The sequence below is a fragment of the Arvicanthis niloticus genome, chromosome 2 (genome assembly GCF_011762505.2).
Source record: "Arvicanthis niloticus isolate mArvNil1 chromosome 2, mArvNil1.pat.X, whole genome shotgun sequence".
In the NCBI taxonomy this organism is placed as follows: domain Eukaryota; kingdom Metazoa; phylum Chordata; class Mammalia; order Rodentia; family Muridae; genus Arvicanthis; species Arvicanthis niloticus.
The window spans coordinates 105,272,684-105,292,167 of NC_047659.1; the positions used below are offsets into that span (position 1 = coordinate 105,272,684).

At 39.3% G+C, this 19,484-nt stretch overlaps 1 protein-coding gene across 1 annotated transcript in view; it reads right to left on the reverse strand.

Moving 5' to 3' along the window:
- Window positions 1–6,404, reverse strand: part of Tmx4 (thioredoxin related transmembrane protein 4) — a 43,930-nt gene extending 37,526 nt beyond the window's left edge. Inside the window, exon 1 of the mRNA XM_034494982.1 lies at window positions 6,021–6,404. Within this exon, the coding sequence (XP_034350873.1) occupies window positions 6,021–6,184 (164 nt within the window). The 5' untranslated portion in view covers window positions 6,185–6,404. The remainder of the gene's footprint in view (window positions 1–6,020) is intronic.
- Between the last annotated feature and the right edge of the window lie 13,080 nt (window positions 6,405–19,484).

Consider the following 19,484-nt stretch of genomic DNA (forward strand, 5'->3'; position numbering starts at 1 on the left):
CTTTTCTCTCTGGCAGCTTGCACAGCACCTTTAGACACTAGCAGGACTACTACTCAGAGGAAAGACGCTTGCAGGTTAGTTCCAGCTCTGCTCTTCCCAACCCTGTGTCTAAAGTATATGGTGCCTTCAACAACCTAGTCTTAATTTAAAGTTCTGGGAGACAACAAAGGGCAAAGGCCACTGCCTAACATTTAATCATCTGTGTAAAGAATAAAACCTGTAGCTGTATGAAAACTCTAACACCTGCTTGAGTGAGGAAACAGTATGTTCCCAGGCAAAATGAATCCCCAGGGGCAATGATTATTTCATTGCTTGTACCTAGGACAGAGACTAGCAGGATTGAGCCATAAACACACACACACACACACACACACACACACACACATTTATAACAGCAATAATAAATGAGAGATGACACAGAGAAGTTCTTTGAATGGTATTTTTGAAAATACTCAGTAAAATGTTAAATTGTATTACTTACTCATTTAGTCAAAAAACATTGAGCACTTGCTATTTAATAGAAAGACTCTAGAGTTAAACCGGGAAGAAATCTTATCCCTCTATATAAAGTATATAGTATAGTGGAAAAATAAAACACAATACGTAATACAAAGGCATGTAGCCAGATTCATACTTACCAGATGTGGTTAGAGCTATGCTTGATATACACGGTATTGTAAAAAGGGGGTTTCCTGTAGGGACGATGGGGCACTTATTCAAACATTAAGTATCAAAAATAAGCTTACAACAATAATGTTTGTCATATACAGAAACTAGAGATGATGAAAACATGGCTGGGTCCCTGCTTCCTGAGGAACAGAGCCTTTCCTTATGTGATGCTGATCGGTAGAGATGCTGAACCTAAACCAGAGCCAGCCAATCAAGCATTCCCATATACCAAAGAGCTATCTAGCCCAAAATGACAAGGGTTGTCCCATTAAAGACCACTGATAAATGTCTTTAAAAGTCTAGTACACAGTAAGCAGTTGCTCAGTAGTTGAATGCTATTCATGCTACCACCTTCAGAGCACAACAGACAGTTGGTTGAAATCAGGGTTGTATCTCATTCACCTTCATTTTCCCAAATCCACACCCCCATACTTGACACATAACAAGCAACCATTTAGTCACTATCTCTTAAACATGCACACAATAAAATACAACAAGCTGATTAACTATGGGAAATTTAACTGTTTGACATGAGCAAGTCAACATTTTTTCATACAGGTATAAGAAAAACACTGGAAAAACAATACTAAAACTTTGAGCTGCTGCAGAAATAAGGCATATAGCCACAAAACCATGTAGCTCATCCAAGCTTTGATACACGAGCAACTGAGTCATGCTTTATAAAAATTTATAAAAAGTCAGAGTCATGCTTTATAAAAATTAACTTCCTTTATAAAAGTAAATCCAATTCACTTAAAAATATATTTTATCCAGAAAATAATATAGGTAAGCAGATCAAAATTATGCTACATGGATGTCAAGACATTTCTTTGGATTAGGAGGGGGAGGCACCAGAACATTACAGAGAATGAATAATATTGCATATTTTGGGTTTCAAAAGAACAAAAGTGTCAACAGAACTAGAATAGGATTATCAGGGAGGAGGGTGGGAAAGCAAAGTAGAGGATAAAGTAACCATATAGTGAGGGAGGCAATGTCCCAACTAAACATCTTATACCTAAAGTAAAACCTCCAATGCCAGAAGTGGGCTACATCTTGTTGAGTCACAGGCCAAAGGAATCCCAGAGACCCTCCAAACATCACATACTATTGCCAAACCTACTGGTTACCCTCTGTAACCTGCTGCTGAAGACACCACGTACTTATAACATCAAAAAATGGAGAAATCAAGCTGAAGTGTCCAATTAGCAGCTTCACCCCTACTGACCAATGTTCATGAGGTACTTTGTACACTACTGGAGAACAGCTATCATTAACTCCCAGCCAGAAGCCCCAAGACTTACAACAGCAACATGCCTACAAGATATACTGGTGCAATAGTGGAACAAATGTTAGATATAACTAACCACTTTTTAAATGGATTTAAAGCCCAGTCCATGAAATAGAACCGATTCTTGACATTTCAAAAGTGGCCAAGAATCTGAGACTTTATAAGTCTCATAGGCTCTATGGGAAAACCTACTGTTATTACTGTGCTAAAGGAGCACAGCAATAAAATGACTCCTAATGACATATTGCTATAGCTGTAAATTCGAGCACTACTCATAACTCATCACAGAAGGCCTACAACTACACAACATGCACAGTGAGAGACTTTGAAACACTCAGCCCTAAAACTGCAACAGCCAGAAGAAACAGTGTCTGCTGGAAACAAGCAGACTGATAGACATACAGACTCACAAAGACTATGAGAGTATGTGCAAGACCTACAAGGTTCAAACTAGATAAAACCTTAGCATGGAGAAGGAGAAGTGTACATAAAATCTCACCTCTAACCAAGAAGCTATCAGCAGCTGATAGCTGTTGGGAAAGGAAAAAATCAGTTTTCTCCAATCAAGTGTCACTAAGCATATCAATTATATTCCAGGGTATACCCTATACAACACAGACTCTATGGTTGGGGGTGTGTGTTTGTTTGTTTTGTTTTGAGCACTTTTGGTTTGTTTAAATTTATTTGTATAATTGATTTTTTATATTTACTTATTTATTTTCATTTTTGTTGACTTTATTGTTTAGGTTTTTAAGAGAGAAAGAGAACACACAAAATTGTATGGGTAGAAAAGTAGAAAAGCAAGAGATGGTAGGAGGAAAAGAATATAATTAAGATATATCATGTGAAAAATTAAAATTTTTAAATAAAAATATAAATTAAATGAAGATTTTTTAAAAAAGAAACATAACAGAAGACAAGCATTAAAAAATACAAAAAAAGTCAGGAAGTAATTAAGTAATATAAAAGTAATATAAAAACCAACATAAATAAAGAAAAGATAGCATTAGAAGGTGTTTAAGGATAGCAACCAATTAAAGTGAGAGAGAAGAAATGAGTAATAACACTATAAAATAATTCATAAAAATAAGTAAGAGGAAAGGAGAATATATGACAAACCTCAAACATGAAAGAAATTCAAGTAGTAATAAAGGTCATTTTGCAGCTTTGTAAAAAATGTTTCAAAATAAATATAATGAATTATTACAAGTTCATTTTAACAGGTATTTCTCAAACAGAATAATTTTCAAAACTGAAAATTCAAGTCCAAGGCCCAAAAACATTGATTCCTTAAAATACAAAGAAAATTTCACTAATTAAATTTTGTAATAGCTTTTCATGTCTCAAAGCACCCAAACATTGCTAAGACTTAAGAGCAAATGATTAATACCAATATAGACACGAACCGTATCATAAGAGCTTTGTATAACGAGATACAAAAGCAGATTCCCAAAGAGTGTAAGTATATGAGCAAATGAGGAATAATAATTTAAAATGTTGTCAAAGTTTTACCAATATGATCACAAAGCTTTCTAACTCACTTCTTTACAGAAAACAAATACATTTTACCTACAGTCCTAATAATCTTGAAATATAAGACCAGACCATCTGAAAAAGCACTGACTTGAGAGGTCATATAAGCACATGTACTACATGAATATTAGTGTGTTTGTGTGCATGTTTGTATGTGGTTGTACATATACATGCATGTGTGTGTAGGCAAAAGGTCAACACTGTGAGTCTTCCTCAATTGTTCTCCACCTTATTTTTTCTGAAACGGAGTCTTTCACTAAGCCTGAAGCTCACCTGTTTAACAGACTAGCTGAGAAACAAGTATCAGAGAGTATACCTCCAGCTCTCCAGTGTCAAAATTATAGACATGGTTAACTGTACCTTGCTTCTACATGGTCACTAGGGAGATGAACTCAGGTCCTCATGCCAGTGTGGCTTCTCTTATATACATGGGAGAGTAGCTATTTTGAAAAAAACACTCCAAAATGTATTTATAATAGGCCTATAGTGATTATGAGAATACAAACAATGAGGAATGTCATCCAGTAACACAGGAAAATAAATTAAAAAAAAAAAAAAAAGGACAGGAGGCACAGTAAGTCTTCTGAACCCAGTTTCTGATATCCATAGAGAAGCTGAATGTAATAGCATAAGTTCCTTCCTTTCCATCCTTACTTCCTGCCTACCAATTTTGAAGCATTTATAAGACACTGTCTCAATTTAAAAAAAAATAGAAAGAAACAATTTTACATATATGTGTGTACATATGCATACATGTATGTATGTAAAAATGCAGTATGTATATATGTGTGTATGAATGTATGTATGTACATATGTATGTATGTATTATGTATGTATGTATGTAAAAAATGCAGCTTGACACATAGCAAGTCCCAGGAATAGATTATAGCTATCTAGGCTGGGGCATTTTAAAACAATAAAATAGCAACCATCCAGGAGTTGTTAGCCAGCACTGAATTGGAAGCTTACTGGGACTTATAATCAATCATCTCAGTTTTATTGTTCTTATTTCTTTTCCTTAAACAGCAAAAAAAAAGAAAAGAAAAAAAAAAAGAAAATTCAAAAAGGAACCACTAAGGAGTTAACAGCATGAGATCTGAGGCCTTTTTACTGAGACTGTTTTCACACTTCACATAAAACACTCAGTCTAACTAGAAAACCATCTGGCTAAACACCTTTGAAATGATAGTAATATCTATAGAAATAGCTGACAAAAGCTGTTTCTCAAAGTTCTAAAATATTGCAAGCTGGCAGTACTAACATTAATCTGTTTTTAATTCTAGCACTCAAGAGGCAGTGGCAGACTAGTTTCTGTGACTTGGAGGCCACTACACAGCCAGCTCCAGTCCAGCCAGAAATGCATAGTGATACCCTATCAAAAAAAGAAAAGGGTGTTTCTCTCGAATAGGATATGACCTCATTTCCATCCAAATAGGGTATTCATATCCATAGCATTAGAGTTTCACTGATTTGATGATTTAACAGGAGTACTGCATTTTGAAGTCTAGATATCTCCATAGTTTGAGGGATAAATACCCATTATGTTCTTTAATTTACATATTTTTAACCCTGATCTCGGGCATCTACTTGCAATCTGAACTGAAGAAATCAAAATGTTGCCTTGGATAAACTTTTTTAAAAATACAATTTTGAGAATATCTCTATCCTCAACATAAAACTAATTACCAAATGGCAGTGATAAATCTGTATTACCTGAGACCAGGAGCTTTGGTAATGTGGTCTCATAAATTTGTTCCAGACATTTTTAATTCTCCCTGGATGCCCATGAGTCTATGAAGCCTTTTCAGTTGACTGTCCCCTTTCCCTGGTATTAATTTTATATTACAGTCAACATAAATCCCTTCCCTTTGTCCTGACAGCTTCCCATAACCTTCAAGCATGGGAAGGTTACCACCATTTACTTCTGTTGTTCAAAGGGGACTATTTGTTATTGCCCTTTCTTTATGCCATTGGCACAATCCAATTCTGATACTGACTCAAAATATCCTACCTCTAAATAGTATGGCATCAGAATTTAAAAATAATCTTTTTTAATTTAGCTACCCGTGTTTATGCTTTTGCTCCACAATGACATCTCAAGGTCTTCAAAAGGAAAAGTGGTATTTCACACAAACTGGTCTTCCTTCCCTTCTGCAATGGTTTATTTCAACACACCTTACCTAGGTGTATGCATCCCTGAACAGCTGCTCCTTTTCTAATATGGCTATGCCTCTAAGGAGTCACGGTTTTCTTTACCCCTTCCCGACTTCTCCCCCTGGTGAACTGTCTCCTCCATTTCTAAAACACTTTTGGCCTAAAGTAAGAATGGTGAAAACTGCTAAGGCTGTGCTTCTCCATCCGCAGCCTGACAGCTAAGGGCAGGCAATGTGCGCATGCTCATTTCGAAGGCCGCAGCCCGCCAACGCAGGTGCTGGCAGGCAGGGGCGTCGCGGCCCTGGTCTAGCCCCGGTAGGACCGCCGGCACCGCGAGGAGGAAGCGACGTGAGGGACGGGTGGGGACACTCACAATTTCAGCATCCACTCGCCCTCCATCACCAGCGTCCAGTTGGAGGCGGTCATGGGCTGCACACGGCTCTCCTCGGCCGGCAGCGCGGCCTGCTCGAGGCCCTCAGCCGCTGCCGCCGCGAGCCAGACGGACAGGAGTACCGGGACGCAGAAGCCGCCTGTCATGGTGGCGCCTGTGAGGTACCTCGGGGAGAGCGTGAGAGCGGGGAGCAGTGCCTGGGCTTCTCGCCCCAAGCAACCGCCTTCACAGAGGTCTGAGGAGAGACGAACCCGCCTCAGCGCCGCGCTCCCAGCCACGCCTGCCGCGCCTCCCGCAGCCTCCTCTTATCTGCCCTCCTCCTGGCAAAGCCACGCCCAGCCACCCTGGCCACGCCCACAACGCACTGCGGGAAGGCGGTTGCCAAAGCAACCGTCTGCCGTTTCCCAAGGCAACGGCCTGCTCTTCCTGCTGACTGTCTAGCTGAAAATACACAGATGACCCAATGCTGCTTAAGCGACTGCTTGCTGTTTCTCTAAAGGGAAACGTGGCCATTGGCTAAACAAACCCATTTCATGTTAACACAAATATACAAGAATTGTAGAGTGGACGATGGCACCTCAAGGAAAGAACAATTTAAAAGCTCTCTGCATGCATATACTACTGGAACAGCGTTGCCCAAGAGAAAAAACTAGATTAATGATAAAACTAGATAATGCAGTCGTTTAAAATATAAACTTTAAAAAAATGTATAGACTTTTAAAATATGTATATTAACAAAATGAGACTGTTTGTGTCTATTGCTACTTGCAGTGAAATGGACCCCATTTTTCTCCCAGCTACAATTTTGTCAGACCTAGAATCAGAGTCATACATGACTTCTGTGTCTTTTCGGATACACATTGGGAGAATCTGGAACTACCACACCTTGATATAAGACTCTTACAATTAGAGAGCCCATGAGCTTATTTAGGTGTCTAAACTGTAAAATTCATTGGTGCGGTTAATACAGCATACAAAACACGGTTTATGTTCCTAGCTTAAAACACAGCTATGCAACTCAGAGTACTTGAGAGTACTCAAGATCAGCCTCTAGTCAGTAATATAGGAAAGATCAATGTTGCATGCAGAGGTGTTGTCTTTTTTGTCGTGATAAGATGTTATAGTATGCACATTGAGCCTACATTGTTAGTAGAAAACATTTTACTGTACTTATAAAAGATTCATAAACGGGAAGTCTGTCATTTTCAGTTTAGCATTTTTAGCACACACACACACACACACACGGCGGGAGGGAAAATGAATGTAATGTTCATGCTTAGAATTAACTAGCTTTAGAGCATTTGGGGAACTGAAGGTGCAAGTTTAGTCAACGTTGAAGGTAATTGCATCTTTTTTCCTGTTATTTGCTTTTGTATAAATTAGTTGGAAGTGAGAAATCAAAGAGAGAAGCACAGGAGGCACAAAAGAAAACCATTGCTGACACATTTCTCATTTCTTGCAGAGATTGTTTCCAAAACAATCCAGAGGAATGCTTAGAGGACTCAGCAAGGACTGTGGGAGAGGCTTTGCCTCTAGGAAGCACAGATCAGGATAGGGGCATAGCTGCCTGCAGCCACGATGGCATCAACACCCCCCTCCCCGAGTGCTTCCTAGCCACAAAATTTAGGAGGAAAAAAAGACTAGCTCTGTTTAAATACAGCTGATGATAAAATCTGCTCTGAGAGGCAGTTGTACAGATGAGAGAAAGATAATTTACATGGCAGGACTCGGGAGAGCTGGCTGCTATTTGTAGGCAACAGCATACTATAGCGTTGATAAGACTCTATGCTTTCCACAACGTCAAAATCATTTAGATGCCACACTGTGTCCTTCATAATGCAGATTTGTTTTTGCCCAACATTCCCATCAGCCCCTGTGCTTCAGTAACAAAAAGCTATGTCCCATTGCTGATGCACACTATACTTGGTTTACTTACCTCTCCATTCTTCTTACCATCACTCTCTGCCACCATCACAGAGCTCACAGTGTACCTCTTAACAGCCCTGGCAGAATGGAGCTGCTAACTTCAAAACCAATAGCTCTTCTGTTTGTCTCTATCACACCTCTGTCCAATGTAACACTTTCTTGTCACCCTATTGTCTCCTCTCCTCTCCAAAGGCAACTAAGAACTGTCCAAGGTTATGCAGTTACTTTGTGTCTCCTATACAGTGGATTCCAATCTTACAGCAGTGCTTGGCATAGATAATTTCTGGTGTGACTCTAAAGGTCACTCAATTCCTGATATTCAGAATCGTGTGTCTTTCTCTTCTCTTGAGTGTGGGTTGGGCTAGTGACTTGCTCCTAACTCATAAAATGCAAAAGAAGTTTTGGGTTAGATCTTCCCCCAATAAGATCACAAAAGCCCAGGGACTTCCATCCTGCTGATGCTCCTTGTTCTTCTTGCTTACTCATTTTGATACAGTGTTCAGGGGCAACAATGGGAGACCTCAACTCAAGGAACAGGCCATGGTACAATAGCCTCAGGGACAGCCATATAAATGACCAAGATGTGGATTCTTCCTTAGTTCTTGTGAAAGGACACAATAAGTGGTCCAGAGCCTCAAGGTGGAGATCAGGTAGGTCGTATATGTAAAAAACAGAGATATTCAATGTAATTTTAAGCTACCCAGATTTGGAATAAATTGTAACACACATCATTTTCTTAAGTTTGCAGTCACTAGTTGACTAGGTTGGTACTATAAACTGCCTGGCAGAAAGGAAGATACTCTAAGAAACTCTGTGGGTCTCTCAATGGGACTATAAAATTATTGAAATAATGGACCCCCCCAGACAAAGGGGAGGGGGTTTCCCTAGGAATCTCAAGCTGGAGAAGAGTAGGGCATCAGCAGAAGGACCTTGTCTTCCTAAGAGATTTCACATAGTTCTTACAAATTGTCAGATTACTGTTGAGAACCGCACTAGTCCCATGTTCGGGTGGCCAAAAATGTTGGGGCCTAGGCTGCCCCACTTTGGGCGGCCTAAAATGTTGAGGCCCTCTCCACTCCATGCTTGGTGGCCACTGTATACCGGCCCAAGCTGCCACTCCGGTCCTCGGGTCGGGGTTCAGCAAGAGAGAGAGTGAGAACAGACTCGAAGAATGGAGACCAGACAGAGTGTGATTCAATCCCGTTTATTCTTCAGTCTCTCTTCCTAGTCCAAGTCCCAAGTCTTGAGTTCCTAGTTCCTAGTTGTACTCCTTGTTGTTCTCTTCCGAGTGTCTAATGTCTACTCCTGCTCCTAGTGTCTGAATCTCTGTTACTCCAAATTGTTCTCTCTAAAGTGTCTGATTCTCTCATCTCTCTTCTGTCTGCCTCTCGCCTTTATATGTCTCACTTCTAAGCCATGCCTCTAGGTCACGCCTTTAAGTCATGCCCTTAGGTCTTGTCTCTAAATCTGATCTCTAAGTCACACTCTTAAGTCACACACCTTTAATCTCACACACCTTTAATCTCACACACCCAAGGAAAGTCCTGGGTATCTAAAACAAGATGTTATTAGAGTGTGCTCAGCTGTTGTAGGCTATTGTAATACAAGTCTCATGTCAGGGTATATGGCTCAAGATGGCTGCAAAGCTGATAGCTGCTTTCTGCTAAAAGTCAACCCCCAACAGACTACCTTACAGGATGCAATCAAACCCTAGAAAATAATGGGTTGATGATAAATAAGTCAACACCCTGATGAAGACCACTTAGAAGTGTGTGCCCTTCTATGTAAACGTTAATCTCACTTCAGGACCCCAGACAAAGATGTAAGAGGTTTGCTGAATTTCTTTGTCCCTCTTCCCAATGTGTGTGTGTGTGTGTGTGTGTGTGTGTGTGTGTGTGTATTTCCTCTTCCTACCAGTCCAAAGAGGGGTATATGCTTTGCCATATACTTTGTCATCCCTTTAAAGTCAGGCAAACCAGTGTGACTAGTTCCCATTAAAGAGTTATAATAGGAGTATGAATGTATTACTCTCTAACTGATGCACTCAGACACATGTGTAAGATATCCCAAAGTCTGTAGTGGTGAATTAGTTAAACCGCTTTGGCTCCCAGTGGGCCCCACAAGCAAACCTGCCCAAGAGCTCTCTGGATTCTCAAATGAAAGATATGCATATGCCAGCTTAATTTTGACATGCCTTGACTAGCTCAACGGCTGAGCACTTCTAAATCTCCGGAAGCCAGCAAGCACTCCCCTCCAGTATTCCTGGCTTAACACCTCCTAAATCCATATTTTATGTTTGCTTCCCTGACTCCTTCTAGGCAGTCCCCTATCTTTGCTGGTCAATCCTTCCAAGAGTCTTTCCTTGTTGTACCTACATTTCAGCCATTACTCCCTCCTGTTCCTTCCCTGCGTGGTTTGTCCTATCCCTTCTCCTGGACACCCTCTCTTTCTCCTCCCTGTGTTCTTCCCCCAGGAACCTAGAAGTCCTGCCTCTTTCATCCTGCCCACCTAGAAGTCATTGGCTCTTTATTGATCAATCAAAAGCCAATTGGGGACAAAGACTGTCAGCATTTGGACATACTGATTCCCGATTTGGTGGGGGAGGGGGTCAAAGTAAAGCAAAGCATTAGAACCAATTCCTAACAAATGCCTCCTTTGCCTGCTACAGAAACTTTAGAAGAAAGTTCATGACCTGATAGTCTACAAGGGAAGGGTAGTTTGAATGAATGAGCTCCCTTCTGGAGAACAGTTGCCCAGATGGCTTCCTGGAACCTCCATGTGTTTCACATAGGCAAGATACATTTCTTTAGGAAATGGGCTGCATGGAAAGAATCTGATTTTGGCCAAGGACAAGGAAGTGGGCTTCAGGCAGGAATCTGACATTAGGCCAGAACAAAGAAGTAATTTCAGGCAGGAATCTAAATCTTAGGCTAGAACAAAGAAGTAAGCTCAGGCAGAAATCTAAATCTTAGGCTAGAACAAGGAAGTAGGCTTCTGACATGAAAATGACTTTGAGCTAAGACAGGGAAGTAGGCTCAGATACTTTGGACATCCTGATAAGCCTTAGAAACAGTGATTGTGGAACTCTGTTTATTGTCCTGCTTGTTCCTTGACTATTTGCATCTATTGTACTGCTAGTTCCTCAATCTAGAACTGACCTTAATACTTGCATGTAATTTAAAAGGAAAAAAAAAAAAAAAAAAAAAAAAAAAAAAAAAAGGAAGTGGGTTGGGTTAAGGGGGTAATGGGGGGATGGGGAAAGGGGATATCATCTGAAATATAAATAAATAAAATATTGAATAAAGAAAAGACTGATAGTTATTAGCTCGTTAGCATTTCTTCTAGGCTCCATCTAACAATTCCTAAGCTACAACCCTGGCTTGCTATAAATATTAATATCTCTCTCTCTCTCTCTCTCTCTCTCTCTCTCTCTCTCTCTCTCTCTCTCCCAGGTATTCCTAGCCAGCTTCTTCTCTTCGTTATCACACCCTCTCTCTCTGTTTCTCTCTGTCCCCTCTCTCTGCCTCTACTCCCTTCTCACCACCCCCCTTCCTATGCTGCCAAATAAACTTCATTTTATACCAGACCCATTATGTGACTTATCTCTCAGGGGGGATGCTAAGGCACCCTCTCCCACTGAATTACGGCACATTTTATAAAAACATGTCAATAATGTATATAACTAAGCTACTGCTCTCTAACTGACCACCCCAGGACTCATTTTTCATGTTTCTGGAGGTTGGTAGATTGATCTGAGTTGGGGTATTTACCTGTGTTCCTTTACGTAGAGTCACAGGATTGGAGGCTGAGCCTACAGTTGGTTGAAGTGTACCTCATTTGCACTAACTTCTGGCACTTGATAGGAATGGTTAGAAGACCTGAAGCCTGATCATGCATCTCTTTTCTGTCACAGGGACTCTATTTAGCTAACTTACACTTCTTCACAGCACATTCAGGACTGCCCTGCTTACATTTTCTATAGCAAGAATTCCCAAAGACAGGCTGAAGATGCACTGCTCCTTAAACATGACCCAGAAGTCTGAGAATATCACTTCTACCACATTCTAGTGGAGTAAGGGGCACTGAATGCCAACCTAGAACCACAAGGAGAAGAATTAGACAAGACCCCTTAGAAAGAAGCAGCAAAAGAAATTTCATCAATCTTTAATTTGTCAAAAAGACCCTGAAGGACAAGATGGCTCAGCAGGTAAAGGAGGAAGCTTGCCTCCAAGCACTTGTGTGTGTGTGTGTGTGTGTGTGTGTGTGTGTGTGTGTGTGTGTTATAGATGAATTCACTGTGTCCTTTGATGATTCTCATGGGAGTAATGTTGGCATTCTCTGTGTACTACAAGGGTGTATTTCCACAGACCAGTATGGATACTGCTGTTTCTCTTTGTCTGTCTGTAAGGCGGTCCTGCCAGCTGCTATTCTGGTCAAAGAGAACTTGAGAGTGTTATCTTATAGTCTTCGGTTTGACATCATGTATTTAAACGCTCAGCACACCAGTGAATTTTTGTTAAGCTTCTTTTTAAAAAAGATTCAGACAATATGGTAATATTTATATGAAGAAATCTGTAAGGATCTAATAACTATCTTGTGGATTTTGAACCTTTCTTCTCTTGAGTGACTGATATACTCTGAAGAGCTGAATGACAAATGACATTTGTAGGAGAGTTCTTACAGCCAAAGACTTGATATGATGGGCAACGTGAAACTTGCCAATGAGATGAGGAAAGTCACAAAAACCCTATAATAATAGGGCATACAAACACTATACATTGTTTTTCCTATTGGAGATGATAAAAGTAAGACAAAAAATCAAGTTAAATTATGCTATAAAATTAGTTTGTAAAGCACAAGTACTTAATTATGCAAACAGATTTTTCTAAATGTCTTACAGGAACAGAGATTGAAAGGAGAATTATCCAGACAGTGGTGGCACATGCCCTTGGGAGGCAGAGGCAGGTAGATTTCTGAGTTTGAGGCCAGCCTGGTCTACAGGGTGAGTTCCAGGACAGCCAGGACTACACAGAGAAACCCTGAAAAAAAAAAAAAAAAGGAGAATTTAAGGACACAGTAATATGTTCTAGAGCAGAGCAGATTGCAGGAGATGCCAGGTATGATGGAAATTTGCAGAAGTTACCATAATGAGTGACTGGAAACAAATGATAAAGAAACAAGAAGCCCCAGGTCCATGTTCTGATGAAAGAAGGTCAACTTTTCTTCAACCCTAATAGCCAATCTCAGGAAAAGAAGAGCTTCATGTAAAAAATATACAGAAACCACCTCTATTCCTATGCATGACTAGAAATTAATTCAAATATGTAATCTAGACAAATAAAGCAGCTGTCATGGTTTGAATGAGAATGGCCCCCATAGGCTCATAGGCTTGAATACTTGGTAGAAATATTTGGGCAGGATTAGGAGGTGTAGCCTTGTTGGAAAAGGTGTGGCATGGGGGTATGCAGGGTTAGGTCCTGCATCTGCTCTGCCACAGGGCACAGCTGCTCAGGAAGTCAGGATACAGGAAGTTTGACCACGCTTACCCCATGCCGACACTGGGGCAGCTCTGTAGGCAAAGGCCTTCTCCATGGCTCCTCACAGCGGATCCCGGTGAAAGGAGGTGGTAGTCCATGGTTTTAAGGCATCTATTGTCATGGCAGAAAGTGGATAAGCCACTTCTCAGGGTGGGCCTGAGATTAAATATCTTTTGCAAGGAGGAACATCTGGGAAGAAAAGCTTATTGGTTATGCTCTCCAGGTCTCTATATACCTCATTAGCATGGATATCTGTCATGAGCCTACATGACCCGTGGTCACATCCTTTTCCTCTACATGTGGAAGGCTTGGGACATTGTCCTTATGTAACTGATGGCCACAAATCTACGGTGGGCTGCAGCTTGTGACAGGGGCTTGGTGCCCAGGAGCAGACAAAGCTCCTACTATTCCTTGGGGGTCTCCAGGGCCTCTAGCCTTAGCTCAACCAGGGACCAAGCTACCTTTCATGGTTCCATAACTGTAGGCTTTGAGGCTTCAAAAGCCTCATGATTCCCAGTGCCTGCTCTTTGTTTTTTACATGCAGATCAAGGTCTAAGCTCTCAGCTGTTTCTACATCCATGTTTTTGTTATGCCATCATGGACTCTAAAACTTCAATTCCAGAAGTCCATATAAACTCTTTTATAAGTTATCTTGGCCATGATGTTTTATCACAGCAATAGAAAAGTAACCAAGACAACAACAAAACTATTTTCAATATATAACCTTGTAAGACATAAGGGGAAATACCTGTAGGACTTTTGTATCTATAGCACAGATGAAAAACCTCCTAAAGTAACATATATATCAAATGCTATGTTATTCAAAATTTAACCAAGGTCTTTTCTAATGGAATTGAAAAAGACTATCTTAAAAGGTAATACTTAGCTGGTCACCATAGCACCCTGGTATAATTCCATACTAAGGAGACTACCGTGGGAGCTTTCAGGTTCAAGACTAGTCAAGTCTCAAACAAACAAAAAAAATATATAAAATACAAATAAATGATTACAATATCAAAAACATGCAATGCTTAAAGTTAACTAGAGGAGATTTAGAAAGAAGCACAGTGTAGTTCTTGATTCTAATGAATACTAACAAAAAGTTATAAAACAATAACGAGATTTTGGTGTAGAAAATATTAAGTGGACAAATGAATTTGGACAAATATCCAAGATACACAAAATTACATATATGCATATTGATTAAATATGTTGTGATGGTTTGTATATGCTTGGCCCAGAGAGTGGCACTATTAGAAGGTGTGGCTTTGTTGGAGTAGGTGTGTCACTGTGGGTGTGGGCTTAAGACCCTCACCCTAGCTGCCTGCTTCAGACGTAGAACTCTCTCAGCTCTGCTGTCACCACACCTGCCTGCATGCTGCCATGTTCCTGCCTTGATGATAATGGATTGAACCTCTGAACCTGTTAGCCAGCCCCAATTAAATGTTGCCCTTGCCTTGGTCATGGTGTCTGCTCATAGCAGTAAAACCCTAAGACAACATGCATTAAATACAAAATTTAAACATATGTATATGTATTCAAGCATTTACCTATGTTAAAGGTAATATAACATAATAATGTAGATTCATGCAATGATAAATACTACAAAAATAATAAATAATAAAAAAACAAATTTCAGATGATAAACTCATAAAGATAATTTCAAGTCATGTCAAAAAGACCTCAGAACTAAGAGAGCCACAGGGAAGCTATACGACACACACTATTTCAAGTCTAAGTTTTTTTCTCTTTTAGCTCAGACTTCTCCATGACCAAGAAGGGAAGTAGAAATGAACCACACCACAAACAGCTTTTTCATAATCCACAGGAACACATGCTAATTCACCTTGTTAGTTGAAATTGTCCGCAGGCTTTCGTCCCAGCATACAGTGACCTGGAACAGTTCACAGTGAGAACTCAATGTGGAAAATCTATGAACTTCAGACTCTTGATATACTTATGGAGCAGATGAAAAGGGATGCAGAGAACATTTTGGGTGGAGAAATAACATAAAATGATTGGGTAAGAAGCACAACGCTTACCTCAAACTGACAATGCCAATAGTCAAGGAAAGGAAGTTAATCATGTTTCTTATGAACAATTCTTGTTCGTCTTTCAACATGTGAGGCTTAGGAACTCATGGCCTGTATTTATACACATTTATTTGGGATTTATTTTTATTGACGAGAAGAGATTAAATACAACAAGGACATCATCCATCCACCGAGTGTACCACTATGCTCCAATGCTATAACATACAATAACTGAGGTAATTCTGGTGTGGCTACCAAGTTTTGGTTTTATTTTATACACCTTATTTTAGAACATATTCCTTAATATTTAATCCAAATATTTCAAGCCATGCTAAAGACTGCATTTTCCTTACATCTTAATAAATGTAGAAAACAATTGTTCACTGATGAATAATTTATATTTCTAATTTACCCCTTTGTCTCTATGACAAGCTTCTCTCCCTTTGTGTTTACATATGATTTTGAAATCCAATATCAGACACTGATAATAATAGGGACATTTCATACTGGTAGCCAAGCAGCTGAAGATTTACTACAATTGGTCATTGAACAAATTAACTCATAAAAGGATAGTTGTCTTTCATCTGCTCAAACAAGGAGCAAAAATTCATCCTTAATTGATCTGTGCACAATCTGTATGAATATCTTAATAGTACTAAAATTTTGGTTGTAAGACTCATATATTACAGAATGTACATCTCTGACAAGATTCATCTGCAGGGACAGTGAGATTACCTGCTGTTCCAGCTACCTGCCTTCTGAGGCTGTTTCCATAAATTTGCTTCCAGAACAGCTTCAGGAATTAACTGCTGATTCCTCATGGATTCAGTTCATCCAGCCTTTCAGACAAATCCAGTTAGAACTTCAGTCAAGTCCTGAGCCTTCTAAGCATATAGAGACTGAAAAACAGATGCTAAAGCTATCTTTCTTTTGTCTAACCAATTTTCCTCATTTTTCTACCCCTCACCACCCCTTTAAAACATTTCTATCCCCCCAACTCATCAGGAAGAAGTTGTGGATAGTCCTCCTCCCCATCTCTTGATTTTGGGTGACTGGATATGGTTACTTTATAAATTATACATAGGTTGTCATTTTAAGGGATAATTTGAAATTGGCCACAATTTTAAATAGTAAGAAAATAGATGAGATGGATTACTAAATTTATTATTGAACAAAGCATTATATAATAATCTTTCTTATATTGATAGAAATCTTTATAATTGATGCAAATTAAAGTTATAAGTAAGAAATTACATTGGTACAGAATTTATATAATGATTCAGATTTAAGATTTTCTTTGGGGGCTGGAGAGATGGCTCAGTGATTAAGAGCACTGATTGCTCTTCCCAAGGTCCTGAGTTCAATTCCCAGCAACCACATGGTGGCTCACAACCATCTGTAATGGGACCTGATGCCCTCTTCTGGTGTGTCTGAAGACAGCTACAGTGTACTCATGTACATTAAATAAATAAATAAATCTTCAAAAATATTTTCTTTGGTATAAATCTTTGTATATTGATACAAATTTTGAAATTAATATTGTTACTCTTAAATTGGCATTGTGCTTATGCAACTTATTTGAGAATACAAGGCTTTGACCCAGTCCTTCTATAGCTGCTATTACAAACTATTTAGGATGATTAAGTAACACAAGTTAGGGGCCAGATAGTAAACTCATGGTTTTATTAGATACTGATTTAATTATAATAAAGTATTTTCAATACTATTCAAATAGAAATATCTAAGAGTAGTCAAGGTTTAACAGTTCAGATATACCTTATATAGTCTTAAAAATCATCAGAAATCCACAGAATCATTTCATTATTTTTTTGTATTTTTAACTGAAGGGCATGTTACCTCCTGATAGCATCCACTTCATGGTTCAAAGAAGATATTGAGCATCTATATGAAGTCGCTCCAGTTGTGGCAAGGTAGCCACTGCACAAAAATTGCCCTAATTCATCTACAGACAAAAAAAAAATACTGTACAGAAAAGAACTAACAATGGAGGATAGTCAATAGCTTAGCCCTGCAAATAAAGGAAAAGCTAGTCCTTTGTTGTTCCTGCTTCACTTAAGTTCTGTAAGATGGTTCTGAGCCAGAAGGCTGAAGACAGATGCTCCAACTTTCTGTGGAATAGGGACTGTCCAGGTCATCAGCTGTCTTCGCAAATTGGTTAAATTTTGAAAGCTATGTTTTTGTGCTTCCAATATATTCAGATATTTAATTCTTTCTCAGATCACTCAGGGGGTTGAAGACTAGTTATAGTCTCATAAGCAAACCTAAGTTGTTTAGCATTAAGAAAGATGATGTAGACTTAAAAGGATGGTTTTCAGATGGCAATGCAAGCTAAAATCAGAACATAATTCAGGTATAAAATTGTAAATTCTTTAAGTTAGATGTTAGAGTAAATTGGCAAAATTGATGGACAGATTGGACGTTATTAGTGTATATCATACCTTATAGTTCACATAACTGTTATAACTATGATCAATGTTTATCTGAGAGAAAAGGCCTTTTGAACAGACAGAAAGGATGAGATGTGGTTTGCTTTATTGCTTATATTATGTTCATTGGGTTCCCAAATTACAGGAGAATGCATACACCTGCGAGTGAGATACTGACAATCCCTGTCCTCAGCTGGTTCTAACTCGTAAATAAAGTTGCCCGTGGCCAATGTCTGGGCAGGGAGGCAGAGGCAGGAAATTCACATTCCTAGGCAAGGAAAGTGAGGGAAGAGGAGATTACCATTGCCAGGGGAGGAGAAAGTTCTGGGCTGAAAAGTGTAATACAGAGAGACAAAGACACTATCAACATCTAAGAGTCTGGAGTCGTGGCCCTTGAGGGCTGCAGGCCTGGGTCCATGGTGGCCAGGATGGAAAATAGGTTTTTGTAAGTAATAATTCAAGGATATCGGAGGGGAGAGTGTGTTAGCCGTGGAGAGGTCTGGAAGTGCCCAAAACCATTCCCCTGTTCAAGGCATATGAAAATAGAAGGCTCCCCCCAGGAATTTAGAGTGGATTAACATTCAACCACTTCAGGTTTGGTTGTTTTTTTTTTTTTTTTTTTTTTTTTTTTTTTTTGGTTTTTCGAGACAGGGTTTCTCTGTGTAGCCCTGGCTGTCCTGGAACTCACTCTGTAGACCAGGCTAGCCTCAAACTCATAAATCCACCTGCCTCTGCCTCCCAAGTGCTGGGATTAAAGACGTGTGCCACCACTGCTCCAGCACAGGTTTTAAGCACAGAGATTAATATAAAGAGGAAAGAATACCACATATGGAAGTATGAGTTTAACTTGTAAAGATCCAGTCACATGTCTCTTACCTTCTTTACAATGGCTATGTATGCAGTCCTATGGCTTTCAAAATTATACTTTTTTAAAGAGGATAATGTTTAAAAGTAATGTTTAAAAGTTAAGTAGAATGGCATTAGCTAAATTGCACAATTCTCTTATTTAAAATATTTTCCCATTGCACATGAAGTTGTTATGACAAATTATAAAGTATGTTATTGAGATTTAAGGAAGAAAGTGCATTGTTAACATAAAAGCACACAAATTTACAAACATCCTGGCCCTGCATGAGCAGTCATTTGCTTTTAACATCATCATTTGCAACATATCTGGGAGCGGGGACAGATATGCATTATTTCTGTAGGCAATTTGGATTTCCTAGTGGAGTTAAAGTTTTCTTGACTGACAACAGGAAAAGCAAACTAGATCCCCAGAGAAAAGAGTTCCTGAATGTCTTTTCATCCTCTCTCTGCCTCATAAGACATGTGATAGAGCCATAGATGCTTCTTATGTACGGACATGCCATCCTATACTTGATTCAAACCTATGCTTTTTTTTTTTTTTTTTTGGTACTTACTAAATTTATTTCTTGTAAAGTGTCATTAAAAACATAATAGAACACACAGGTTATGTGATTTCTCAGATATGAAAGTCACTAT